This window comes from Rhinoderma darwinii, chromosome 4 (genome assembly GCF_050947455.1).
Source record: "Rhinoderma darwinii isolate aRhiDar2 chromosome 4, aRhiDar2.hap1, whole genome shotgun sequence".
Taxonomy (NCBI): domain Eukaryota; kingdom Metazoa; phylum Chordata; class Amphibia; order Anura; family Rhinodermatidae; genus Rhinoderma; species Rhinoderma darwinii.
Genome location: NC_134690.1, coordinates 311,300,065 through 311,314,130, shown reverse-complemented (window position 1 = coordinate 311,314,130; position 14,066 = coordinate 311,300,065). Strand labels below are relative to the sequence as shown.

General features: G+C 41.5%; 2 protein-coding genes across 2 annotated transcripts in view; one reads left to right on the top strand and one right to left on the bottom strand.

Moving 5' to 3' along the window:
- Window positions 1-2,945, top strand: part of LOC142760553 (kinesin-like protein KIF28) — a 97,000-nt gene extending 94,055 nt beyond the window's left edge. Inside the window, exons 19-21 of the mRNA XM_075863744.1 lie at window positions 1,595-1,734; window positions 1,903-2,105; window positions 2,787-2,945. Of these exons, the coding sequence (XP_075719859.1) occupies window positions 1,595-1,734; window positions 1,903-2,105; window positions 2,787-2,945 (502 nt within the window). The remainder of the gene's footprint in view (window positions 1-1,594; window positions 1,735-1,902; window positions 2,106-2,786) is intronic.
- A 2,250-nt stretch (window positions 2,946-5,195) lies between these two features.
- Window positions 5,196-14,066, bottom strand: part of SCCPDH (saccharopine dehydrogenase (putative)) — a 74,756-nt gene continuing 65,885 nt past the window's right edge. Inside the window, exons 11-12 of the mRNA XM_075862727.1 lie at window positions 13,941-14,022; window positions 5,196-5,451 (exon numbers count right to left, since the gene is read on the bottom strand). Of these exons, the coding sequence (XP_075718842.1) occupies window positions 5,346-5,451; window positions 13,941-14,022 (188 nt within the window). The 3' untranslated portion in view covers window positions 5,196-5,345. The remainder of the gene's footprint in view (window positions 5,452-13,940; window positions 14,023-14,066) is intronic.

Here is a 14,066-nt window from a genome sequence, read left to right as displayed (position 1 = left end):
TAACACAAGACAAGACATCACAACGTTTTTTTTTTTCTTTGCAAAAGTAGTACATCCTAAAAAAAACACAAAACATACATACATATATATATATATATATATATATCACCATAATTGTATTGACCCGCAGAATAAAGTAAACATGTCGTTTTAGCCGCACGGTGCACATAGTAGAAAAGAAAAAAAAGATTAAAGAAGGAATGCAGTTTTTTCAACATTCCATCCCACAAATAATTATTTGCAGTTCCCAAGTAGATTATATGGTGTATTAAATGCTGCCATTAAAAACTACGACTTGTCACGCAAAAACAAGCCCTTATACGGATAAGTCAACGGAAAAATAAAAAATTTATACATATTGGAAGGCAGGGAGAAAAAACCTCATATTAAAACCAAAAAATGGCTGCGGCGCCAATGGGTTAAAAATGGGGGGGGGGGTCCTAATAGTTTTGTGATTTAATACACTCCTCAACATTGAAGATCTGCTAAGCGTCTAGGCCGAGATGTCAACACGGTTCAATGTTGTGTGTCCCGAAGTTCGGGAGATCGAACGAAAATGACCGCAAAAGGTGCACCAAATCTTTGTGCAGATGGATTGTCGGATTGCGCGTAAGGATCCATTCTGTACTGCAAGTGAAATTGGACATCACATCCCAAGCCTAGCATGACAACCAGTGTCGACACAAACCATGAGAAGGCGTTTACACTTTGGGCTACAAGCCAGACGTCCAGCTACATGTGTTCCATTGACCACACGTCACCACTCTCAAAGGCTATTGTGGTGAACAGCAATAGAGGCTGGAATGACTGTATCCTCTTCAGCGATTAGTTCCGCCTTTGTCTCAGACGCAATGATAGCCGGAGATTGGTCTGGAGACCACTTGGGAAATGCCATGGAGAGGCCTTTACAAGGGAAGGTCAAACCGGTCCTACTCCTGGGATTATGGCGTGGGGTGGCATAATATACGGTAGCCAGACCCCTCTAGTCTTTATTTCAGGTACACTAATAGCTCTGCATTTCATTGATTTGGTCATGGAACCAGTGGTATGAATATTTCTCCAAAGTGTCCCAGAAGCAGTTTTTCAACAGGACAATGCCAGGCCTCGTGTTGCTCAAGCTACTGTGAGCAGCCGGCATGGCCTAAACGCGCTACCATGGCCTGCAGTTTCTTTGGACTTGTCTCCCATCGAGCACATCTGGGATGTCATTGGTTGGCAATTGCAAAGGGAGCTGCCAGCAGCCAATCTTGATGATTTGTGCTCCCAAGTGCATTCAGCGTGGCATAACAGTCCTACGACAAACATTAATAACCTCATTGATAGCATGCCAAGGCATGTATTTGTGCGTGGCGCTCATAATAGAGACCGAATAAATCAAGATGTTTGGAATATTTTGTTTCTATTTTGTTTATCATTTGCATATCCTTAATATGTCTATCGATCCTGTGATTTCCACAATTCTAAAAATTTGCCTTCTTGGTGTTGCAATTTGAATGTTGAGGAGTGTATATTGATTTCCATTTATAACTATTTTGTTTAATTTTACTAAATCACAAAAAAAAGGTCTCTACTCTCTGTTTTAGGACTCAAATAGTCATGTATCTGAGCTCTATTTAAAATTGTTAAAGTTGGAACAAGAAACTGAACTTTTAAGGGACATAAATAGATCATTAAGAGAAGAGAATATTTTCCTTAAAGAGTCACTAAAGCAGTCTGACCCATGGAAATGTCAAGGTCAGTAATTTATCAAATGTTTAATGCTGTAAAATATAGATTTTTTTCAATCTGAAAAGTTATTATTGACCCTTGTATTTTAACAAGAATATTTCTCAATGCAAGACTCATCCATACCTTTTGATCAGATTAGTAATGCACTTAGTTATATTAATTTCTTAATTCCAGGCTACGATAAATCTGTAACAGGTTCATGGCAGGCCAATTCTGCCAAAAGCACCCATTCTGCAAATTCTACAAAAGATGATATGAGGCTGTCTGGACATAGGACAAGCTACGATGCTGACTTTGCAAAAGCCCTTAAAGTTTTCTACCATAGTATGAACACAATCAGAGGACATTTCCTACGGTTAAAACACTACAAACCACCAGTAAGTATAGCATTCGATACACTTATTGTAAAAAAAACAAGCTAATTTAGATAAATGTAAATATTTGGTTTGTGTTCTTTAGCCCCTTAATGACCAGCCTATTTTAGGCTTAACGACCAAGCCATGTTTTACTACTTTTAGGCCACACGAGCGTGTGCGTTTTGCGCACGCAAAAAACGTGGCATTTTGCGTGCGCAAAAGGCACTTAAACCGCTCCGTGTGTCATCACTATATGATGCGCGGCTGCGTGATTTTCGCGCAGCCACCATCATTATGACACTCCGTTTGGATGTTTGTAAACAGAAAAGCACGTGGTGCTTTTCTGTTTTCGTTCATCCTTTTCACTGCTGTTGTGCGAATCACGCTGTTTGCACGGAAGTGCTTCCGTGTGACATGCGTGGTTTTCACGCACCCATTGACTTCAATGGGTGCGTGATGCGCGAACTGCGCACAAATATACAACAGGTCGTGAGTTTTTTGCAACGGACTCACGTTGCACAAAATTCACGGACTGTCTGCACGGCCCCATAAACTATTATAGGTCCGTACGACGCTCGGTCGTGGAGAAATAGCAAAAACCCCTGAAATTAATTCTGCAAATTGTTCTATGCGTTTTAAATTCATACCGTTCACTGTGTGGCGTAAATAACACACACATATACATATTTTTTTTTATTTTAGGAGGAAGAGAACATTTATCTTTTGCGGCTTTTTACAGAGAAGCAATCACAAATGTTCAAAGACTTTTGGCAACAACTTGAATCGTGTATTTGCAAGCTGAAAAATGACGTGGCGGCCATTGTAAAGAAAAAAAGACAAGATGTTTCTGGCAAAAGTTAACCATATGATATTCAAAATATCTGAAGTATACGTCACCTTAATCGGCTTGTTAAGAGGACCACACACTGAGTACAGAAACAATAGGAAGAGGACACCCCCATAACAACTCCCTTTATACCGAGATATCCTGGGTTTTTTCAATTCTCTTTTTATTAAAGTTTTGTTATAGCAAACCCTATTTCTAGAATTTAGATATGGTTTATTCATATATTCACTGCATTTGTAACTCTTGCGCCTCTTAATAAATTTGTCGCATCTTCAGCTGTCCGTGCACCCGAAAGAGAAATCTTTGCCAGCTGCGAGCTGGCATAGATTTTCAGTTATTTATGCCAGGTCATAGCTTTGACAAAGAACCCTTTTGGTTCAAAACGCGTAAGCGTCCTTCCTAGGAAAGTTTTATTTTGATTTTAGAGTGATGAATTCAAGTTTTGGATTTTATAGTATCGAGTGCTGAACGTTACTTTTCCTAAAAATAATCCATTATTTCATCTGCTGCCAATGCAGGATTTTTCAGTCTACAGGCACCGAATGGAACTACAACGTGGCGTCAGAAATATATCCGAGGCGTATGGTGTGCGGACCAACACCTTTTCTCTGTCTTGTTTTAAAGTGATATTCAATTATTTTTTTTACAAGGATGAACACAGGTTCGTTCAGCTTCTGAAAACGTAAGAAACATTTTTTTATTTTTTTTAAATTGCCTTTTTCTGTCAGATTCAAACAAGTACTGTGCAAGCTTATGCAAATATATTTGTATATTAACGTATACTTGTTTGTGGTTCTGAAAAGCATAGCAGGCACCAGTTTTTAATACTGTAATATAAAAAGCTACATATGGGTAAACCTGCCAAGCGTATGCCAAAAGGACTCACATTTGACATAGGTCTGCATCATAGGAGCTGCTCTGGAGCCAAGGGAGTATAATGCTTGAGCCCATTTTCAAAGCAAGTGGCAGCCCTTCCCATCCCAGGCAGGTTCCGTTACTACTGACCAATAATGATACCAGAGCGCTATTCGATGTAGCCCTATCTGCAACTGGATTTTATATATATATATATATATATATATATGAAAAAGTCCCAATATTAGGGACAAATGCTTGCACATTTTTAAATTAGAAGTAACCATTGCAGTGTTGGAGAAGTCATCATGTTGGACCACATTAACATGTTCTGATGAGCTCCACTTCTATATTAGGGCATTGCTTTATCAGCAATTCCCAACTTCATTGTTAGGGTATGTTCACACACACTAATTACGGACGTAATTCGGGCGTTTTTGCCCCGAATTACGTCCGAAAAATGTCAAATGACGGCGCGTAAATAGACGCCCGCGTCAAAGAAGTGACCTGTCACTTCTTGGGGCGTAATTGGAGCTGTTATTCATTGACTCCAATGAAAAGCAGCGCCAATTACGTCCGTAATGGACGCGGCGTTCAAGCGCCTGCACATGCCGTTACAGCTGAAATTACGGGGATGTTTCCTCCTGAAAACATCCCCGTAATTTCAGCCGTTACGGACGCTGTCGTGTGAACATACCCTTAAGGTGTACCGCCACTTCTCCCACCGTGCGTAAAGACTCTTCTGCATGCTGGGCAGTACAGTTGCTGTGGCAACAATACGAAACCCGGTATTTAATGTGCATAGCCCAATTCTAATTAATATGGCCTATGCACACGACCGTAGCCATGTGCACAGCCGTGATTTTCGGGTCGGCCGGCAGCGGACTGTCAGGCGCAAGCCGCCCGCAAATCGCGAGCAATGCACATGGCCGCGGCCATTATTTTCAATGTAAAATCTACGGTCGTGTTCATGGCCCCATAGAAATGAATGGGGCCGCAATTCTCCCATGGATTTTAGGGGAATTGCGGCTGCAAAAGCATGTTCGTGTGCATGGGGCCTAAGGCAGTTGCACGATCCAGGCGTCGTAAGGTTGCTATGGCAACTGTACCACCCAGTGTAAAGGAGTGTCTCTCCATGACCAATGTCAGGTCGCCTAAAGATCACAAGTGGGGTGCACTTTAATATGGGCCGTAGCATTCCAGCTAGTAGAAGACCGTAGTAACGGGAATATAAAAATTACCAGCAGATGCTCTCTCCAGCAAGAGAAAAAAATCTAACGCTGAAATAGGAGAATATTTGTAGATTTAAAACAATAAGAACTTATCACCAGCTAAGCATATACCATGTATTCCAAATACTCTGACAGAAACTCCAATTTAAAAGAAATAAGAGAGCGCGAGGGCTTGACTGCTTGTAACAAACTTTTTAATTAGACCGGTCAATATAAAACTACTATAGTAGTATAATTTTCCAACTGAAGAATAAAGAACATAAATTATTTCTTAAGTGCTGTACTAGATCAGCTAGTCATGCACGTAGTTATAGTGCAATGTATTACTCAGGCCTCTATCTTGCTAAGAACAGTAAAACGAATGCCAGCTTTGCAGAGTCGGTCAATCAACTTGGTTTTGGAAAATGCTGCTCCTGGTGTGTATACTCCCCCACTAAAAGACAAATGTTTAAAAAAAATTGTCAAAATTCAGAAACATTATAAAAATGTTCAACTTGAGGTTTCTGGACATACAGAAGTAGTAGTCTTTAGCTTGACAACACGTTTAATACTTAACTACAGCAAGCTTTAAATTGACACTTAAAGAGGCTCTGTCACCAGATTCTCAAATCCCTATCTCCTATTGCATGTGATCGGCGCTGCAATGTAGAGAACAGTAACGTGTTTTTTTTAAAAAAAACAAACTTTCATTTTGGCCAAGTTATGAGCTATTTTATATATATATATATATATATATATATATATATATATATGCAAATGAGCTTTGAAATGGACAACTGGGCGTGTTTTTTTTCGTATGTCCAACTGGGCGTGTATTGTGTTTTTAACTGCGCGTGATTACGTGTATGACGCTGACCAATCAGTGACCAGTCAGCGTCATACACTCCTCTCCATTCATTTACACAGCACATAGTGTTCTTACTCGAACGATGTGCAGCCACATACACAAGTGTCCTGATAATGAATACACATGACCTCCAGCCTGGAATGTCATGTGTATTCAGAATCCTGACACTTCTGAATCTTTTCTGTGAGATTTCCAGCAAGGGAAACGAAATCTCGTTTACCTTGTAATCTCGCGAGATTATGCGTGGCTTGCTGGAATCTCACAGAAAAGCTTCAGAAGTGTCAGGATTCTGAATACACATGACGTCCAGGCTGGAGGTCATGTGTATTCATTATCAGGACACTTGTGTATGTGACTGCACAACGTTCTTGTAAGAACACTATGTGCTGTGTAAATGAATGGAGAGGAGTGTATGACGCTGACTGGTCACTGATTGGTCAGCGTCATACACGTAAACACGCCCAGTTGGACATACGAAAAAAAACACGCCCAGTTGTCCATTTCAAAGCTCATTTGCATATATATAAAAAAGCTCATAACGTGGCCAAAAATGAACGTTTTTAAAAACAAAACAAAAACGTTACTGTTCTCTACATTGAAGCGCCGATCACATGCAATAGGAGATAGGGATTTGAGAATCTGGTGACAGAGCCTCTTTAAAGAGGCTCTGTCACCAGATTTTGCAACCCCTATCTGCTATTGCAGCAGATAGGCGCTGCAATGTAGATTACAGTAACGTTTTTATTTTTAAAAAACTAGCATTTTTGGCCAAGTTATGACCATTTTTGTAGTTATGCAAATGAGGCTTGAAAAAGTCCAAGTGGGCGTGTATTAGGTGCGTACATCGGGGCGTTTTTAATACTTTTACTAGCTGGGCGTTCTGATGAGAAGTATCATCCACTTCTCTTCAGAACGCCCAGCTTCTGCCAGATCACGCTGTGACGTCACTCACAGGTCCTGCATCGTGTCAGACGAGCGAGGACACATCGGCACTAGAGGCTACAGTTGATTCTGCAGCAGCATCAGCGTTTGAAGGTAAGTAGCTACATCGACTTACCTGCTAATGCCGATGCTGCTGCAGAATCAACTGAAGCCTCTGGTGCCGATGTGTCCTCGCTCGTCTGACACGATGCAGGACCTGTGAGTGACGTCACAGCGTGATCTGGCAGAAGCTGGGCGTTCTGAAGAGAAGTGGATGATACTTCTCGTCAGAGCGCCCAGCTAGTAAAAGTATTAAAAACGCCCCGATGTACGCACATAATACACGCCCACTTGGACTTTTACTTTTAAACACACCCACTTGGACTTTTGCAAGCCTCATTTGCATAACTACAAAAATGGTCATAACTTGGCCAAAAATGCTCGTTTTTTAAAAATAAAAACGTTACTGTAATCTACATTGCAGCGCCGATCTGCTGCAATAGCAGATAGGGGTTGCAAAATCTGGTGACAGAGCCTCTTTAACACAACATAAGCCGTTGAAAAAGATAAAGGGTTTTCCGGGCACTTTAGATTGATTGCTTATCCTTCTGATATTGATGACCTATCCTATCGGTGGAGGTCCGACGTTTTTCGCAGCAGCTTTTTCAGTTTACAGGCTAGGGATGTCACGATACCAGAATTTGGGCTTAGATACCGATACTTAGTGTAGTATTGCGATCCTTGATACCAAAACGATACTTTGCCAACAATAAAAAAAAAACGACCTTCCATTTTCTGAACAAAGTTTTTTTGAATTGAATGTTTTTTTTTATTGTTCAGATTGCCAATGTTTGATTTTAAAATGGAACGTTCTTAAGTAAACCCTATAGTGTTTTGCTTTTTTACCTTCCCTTGTAGATTCTAAGGCTATGTGTTCACATGGAGTATTTTGCAGGCGGAATTTCTGCCTCAAATTTCCGTTTGGAAGTTTGAGGCAGATATTCCTCTCCCTGCACGCCGATTCTCGTGGCGTTTTTCGCCCGCGGCCATTGAGCGCCGCTGGCATAAAACGCTACCAAATACATTTTCTCTGCCTCCGATTGAAGTCAATGGGAGGTCAGATGCGTAAACGCCCGAAGATAGGGCATGCCGTTTTTTTCCCGTGAGGCGGTTTTACCGCTCGCGGGAAAAAGACTCCTCCGCCTCCCATTGAAATCAATGGGAAGCATTTTCGGGCCATTTTTTACACGTTTTTTGGCGCGGTTTCCGCGTCAAAAAACTCTGTGTGAACTTAGCCTAAGCCCTCGCGGGAAGAGTTCTCTTTTCCTTTGTGCTACTATGTAAACCCTGTACAGCACCCTGGAATTAAAGGGGTATTGCCATCTGAGACTTTACTGGTATATCTATATAGGATATGCCATGAATGTCTGATAGATGCGGGTCCCAGGATCTGGGAGTTCCAGAGGTGGGACTCACATCTATCAGATATTCATGGAATATCCTATGGCTATGCCATGAATGTCTCAAATGGGAATACCCCTCTAATGGTGCTTAACTAATAATAATTAAATTATAAAATCAGCAACTGCAAATAAATTTACTATGTAAAAAACGAAATACAATAATATGTAAAACATGGCCGGCCTCTTTCTTTTTCTGAAATTACATGCTTGGGAGTTTCTTTGCATGTTTAAGGTTCTTAGCTAGGAAAACCAGTGTGTCTATGTGGTCTTCTGTCGGTCTCATTCTCCTCGTACTGCAGATTAGGCCAGAGGTACTAAACACTCGTTCTGATGCACAGCTAGAGGCAGGAATGCACAGATATACTTTAGAAAAATGTGCAAGGGTAGACTTGTGGCATGTCTCTGCCACCAGGCAAGTTGTTTTTTTTTAGGACTTGTCTCCTTCATCCGGCTGTACAACATGAACTCACTGCTAACCTTTTCAGCAGGAGTTTTGTCAGATGATGCTTCTCTCAGTTGTACCCGCAGAATCGCCTGCGGATCCCCTTTTCTCTGTTATGATGCTAGACAGCATGCTAATTAGAGCAGTTTTACTTTTCTTTGCTACCTGTCCCAATGCATCATGTTCTTCCTCACTGAACTCTTTCTGACTCTGATGCTCCTGTTCTGCTCCTTCAGGTAGCGAAACATTGGAAGCTCTTCCTTCATATTTTATTTCCATAGACACAAACGACTCCTTGAATCTTGGATCTAGGTATGTGGCAATGTTGAGAATGAGTTGCAAGTTTTCGTTTTCATACCATTTCTGACCCTTTGTTTCATTTCTCTTGCAAAAATGCGGCCAGATTCCTCCTCTGTTACACATGCATATATTTTCCATGTCAAGGGAAGAACTGAAAGAGTGGGGTCTTTCTCGCCGCTTAAAGGAACAGTGTCATCACAAATTATTTTTTTATATGTTAAAGATGTTAGTGCTTTATTAAAAAGGGACTGCGAACGGCTCCCGTCCCATTGACTTCAGTGTACGGCGTCTGTGTGGGAACTGCGCATGCGCCGCTCCCACACAGTCCAATTAGAAATTGGCGCCGTCCGGCGCCATTTTCCTGTGGACCGGAAGTCGCGGCCGGACAGTAATATTACTACTTCCGGTCGCGGCTTCCGGATTTGTGCACTTGGACCAGCGGAAGCAAACGGAGCGGACGGGCCGGAGGGAGCCGCGGCGGCAGGAGCAGGTAAGAGATTTCAATGTATGTTCGTGTTTGTGTGTGTTTACTACTGTATGTAAACCTACTACACTGTGTGTTAGCTCAAAAAATGGCGACACACAGTGTAGGAGGTTACACCGTTCAAACCCCTCGTTTATCCCGGCACTAGCCAGGATAAAGAAGGAGGGGGGGATGCTGAGAGCTCACTAGAGCGAGGGCTTTTTACCCAATTTTGCAATGCTGCAATTTTGGGAATAGCTCCATCTAGTGACCAAAAATGGGTAGTATTATAAATTAGAATTAATTTATAATATTTCCTGACTCGAGAAAAAAATAAAAAAAATTTGAACAATGTTTAATCACCCACACACTAAATGTTTAATTTAAAAAAAACAACATGTTTTTCTGGCAACACATTCCCTTTAAAGCATCTGTGAAGTCACTCATTGGTGAAAGCACATCTCCGACGGTCTCCAGAATGGTGACATCTGTGTCCTTCAGCATAAGATGCCACTTTTTGCGGTTCTCTGCCAGAACAGCACAGACAGCTTGCTGCTGTTCACAGAACCTCTCTACCATGTCATAAATAGAATTCCACCTGGTCGGCTCATCATGAACGAGTGTGTGTCCAGGTATCTGCAGTGTTTTTGGTTTCTCTTTTCGTGCTCTGCTCATTTTATTTGATCTGCAGAAGGCTGAGATAGTCTTAAGTAGTCTGGACAGACATGCTGCCACTCTGTCAGTATCTAAGGCTTTGTTTACTGTCAAGTGCAAATTGTGGCCAGAGCATAGGACCCAGTTATATTCTTCAAATGCTCTGATATTGTTAGAGGCATTATCTGTTGTTATTCCAGCCATTTTGGATATGTCCAGTTTCCACTCTTCAGTTATTGTTTCTGAAGTGCCTCATGTAGACTCTCTGCAGTATGATCGATGTGCAGCGCTTGTACAGCATAAACACCAAGATTGCATTTCCCATTGATCTCTTATAAACTGAATGGTGACAGCCATGTATGCATCTGTAGCTCTGCTTGTCCAGAGGCCTGTAGTACAAGCAAAGAATGGAACTGCAGCCAGTTGTGCCTCAACAACCCTCAGATTTCACTGTAAAGTTGTGGTATTTCTGTATACATCAAGTCGTTTCTACCAGGCATGTCATACTTTGTCTAACTGCTGTATTAGATTTCTGAATCCAGTTTTCTCAACCGTAACTATAGGCACTTGGTCCATGCAGATGTATTTGGCTACAGCAGTTTAGTCTTTGGAGTCTTTGCCATATTTTCTGTTTCTGTCTAGCACAGACACAATGGTAGCCTGACTGGATGAACTTGGAGTGGTAGAAGTTGAATTCTGCTTCTGTGTAAGGAAAATAAAGTGTGAGAAGAATATACATAACTTGGAGTTAAGCAGCACACCCTCCTGATTGCGGCATTACAACCACCAATATTTCACGTTTAAAGTTAGCCCACATGAAATTTAACGATTATGTGGGCTATGTTCTAAATATACTTTTAGCGATGGAAACACAAATATGTGGAGCACGTGGTAAGACGAATAATTAGCTTGACGCAAAAAACGGTTACATTCTCAACAGTTCTAATTATTTATCTTACCATGCGATTTTTTGAACTCCTGATGATGCTCCACACATTTGTGTTTCCATCGCTAAAAGTCTATTTAGAACATAGCCCACATAATCGTTAAATTTAGTGTGGGCTAACTTTAAACGTGAAATATTGGTGTTTATAAGGACGCAATCATGGGGGATTTGCAGCTTAATCTCAAATTATGACCGTTCTTTACTGGACATTTCACTAATCACTTTCAGCTCTTTGTAGGTCGTGATTGTCGGGTAAATGCTTAGCCAAGTTGCTGGTGTTACCTGCTTTGCTGTGGAGGGATTTAGAACACCTTTTGCACGCTGGTTTTGTCATGTCTGTTGGCTGCCAGTCTTCATCAGCAATGTAGGCAAAATATGTCCACACTTCACTCCTTGAGCACTTTTTTTCAACAAGTTGTGGACGTGCGAGAACATCTGACGTTTTTGGCGTAGCCATGCTAGTTCCTGCCTTCTCGCTGCTCAACCTAGACTGTTTGTGTGTGTCTCTCCAATCTCAGCAGAGTGGTTGGGATGCTGGGCAATGTTCGGTGGCCAAGAATAAAACCTGACATTAGAACATTGGTGAGCTACATGATTGGCTTACTCACTATTAATGTGAGGCTTATGGAGGTCCAAAATTGATAACACCATGTGCTTCCCATTATAGTAATTGATCCAATTAAGTACCTGAAAGTTGTAATGGGCAACATTGGGTTAATGTGTGAGATGCATGATTGGGTAACCTACTATTAGGCCATGTTCACACAGGGCGGATACGCTGCATAAAAAGTAGGCAGCATATCCGTCCTGGAACCCGCACGGAATTCAGCCCGAAAAAACACACCAAATTGTGGTGCAGACTTTTGGGTTGAATCTCCAATGCGGAAAACAGTGGCCCGGTTTCCGTTGCCATAGTGACACTTTCTTCTGTTCTCGTCCAGGAAGGCATCCTGGGATGATGCTGCAGACCATGTGATTGGCTACAGCCGTCACATGGGCTAAAAAGTCATCACAGGAGGCCAGGCTGCACTGAAAACGAAAGTCACTATGACAACGGCCGGTGGTAAGTATAAACTTTTTAATTCATTTAATCCAAAAAAGGTTTTGTTTTGAGTTGAGATTTTTGCAGCAGAATCGCAGCATTTCCGCCATGAAATTTGCAGCATTTGCTATTTGTTGCAGGTTTTAACTCACCATTGAATTTAATGAGGAAACCTGCAACAGAAAAGCAGCGATTCCGCAGCATTGACATGCTGCGGATTAAAAAAAAACTCACAGCTAGTCAATTTATGAACGTTTTTTTTTTTATATGCAGCTTGTGGATGAGATTTGTTCAAATTTCCTCCACTCTGCTGCTACTGTATTACGCTGTGGATTTTCAACAATGAAATCAGTTGTGCAAAAATCTGCAGTATTTATACTACGTGTGGGCATACTCTAAGGCCTCACGAACATGACCGTAGTTTTTATCCGCAATTATGGATCCGTAAATGCAGATAAAATACTGACACACTACTTTCTATCGGCCACCTTTCCATGCATTTACGGGTGTGTTTCTGGGTCATAGAAATGAGCCGCAAAAAATAGGACATGTCCTATTTTTCGCATTTACGGACCGAGCAGCCCGTCCGTGCAGTATTTACAGACTGTAAATACTGCACGGTCGTGAGAATGACGCCTTAATGTTAGGCTCATAATTGATACACCATGTGCCTCACATTAAAGAGGTTTTTACACAAACACAGGGTAGGAGATACATGTGTGATCGCTGGAGGTCTGACCTCTGGGACCCACAGCGATGAGGAGTACGGGGGACCAAGCAGAGCCGCTACAGATGTATTCAGCGATGTGCCTGGTAAACACGGAAAAAGCCGCAGCGACAAAGTCCAGGGGAACCTTCAGTCATCTGATCTGCAGGTGTTGGACCCCCACCGATCTGATATTGATGACCTATCCTAAGTAGAGACCATTAGTATAAAATACCCAGAGAACCCCTTTAAAGTTTGATGCGAATGTGTATTTAGTGTGTCAAGTTAAAGTTTGCAACATCTGTATATGACGATCATTACTCTTTATCTACATAGAATCAAAGTATTGCACAGCGCAGTACATGTAAAACAAAAAAAATTCAAATCTTATAAAAATTATTAGCAGGGTATGAAAAATAAAGAGAAGGAGAAAGACCTACAAATAAAGGTGATTTTACAATTCTTGCACCAACCAGTCAGCAACGTGCACTAAGGCTACACATAAGCAAGATTATAATGGTGCATAGGAGAAATGTAAAAATACTTTAAAATTAAGATGTTGCTTCCCACATGACCAAAGGCAGTCAGAGAACATAATAGGTATGGCTTCTGTAAGGGCCTGTTCACATCACAGCTTCCGTTTCAGTCACCATTGATATCAACATCGCTAATGGTTTCCGTTCGTCACCATTCCGGCAGGTTTCCGGTTTTCCGACGGAATCATTAGTGCAGTCGACTCCGCTATTGAGTCCGTCGGAAAAACGGAAACCTGCCGGAATGGTGACGAACGGAAACCATTAGCGATGTTTCCGTCACCATTGATATCAATGGTGACTGAAACGGAAAGCTGTGGTTTCACTTTCACTTTCCGTTGCGGGGTTCACCCGACGGAAACCTCAGTCAGAACCCCGGAACGGACAGCGAACGGTGATGTGAACAGGCCCTAAGAGAAGCTCTTGGTGAGCCACTGATAATTATTTGTAAAACTGCATTTTTTTCTGACCGTCTCCTCCATAGTGGGTAATATACATTATGATGATAAAATTATGCGGATATGAAAAAAGAAAAACAAATAAATAAATAAACCCTGGAAAACAGATATAAACCATAAATCTGTGTTACACTGGTTAGCACATACTTTTTTGGAAGGGATTCTGGCTCCTTTAAAATTGTCAGTCCAGCTTGGACCATGGCTATTGGAGTAGCAACATATCCAGCTTCTGTAAAGCATATTGTGGAAAAAATACTATTAAAATAATATTCC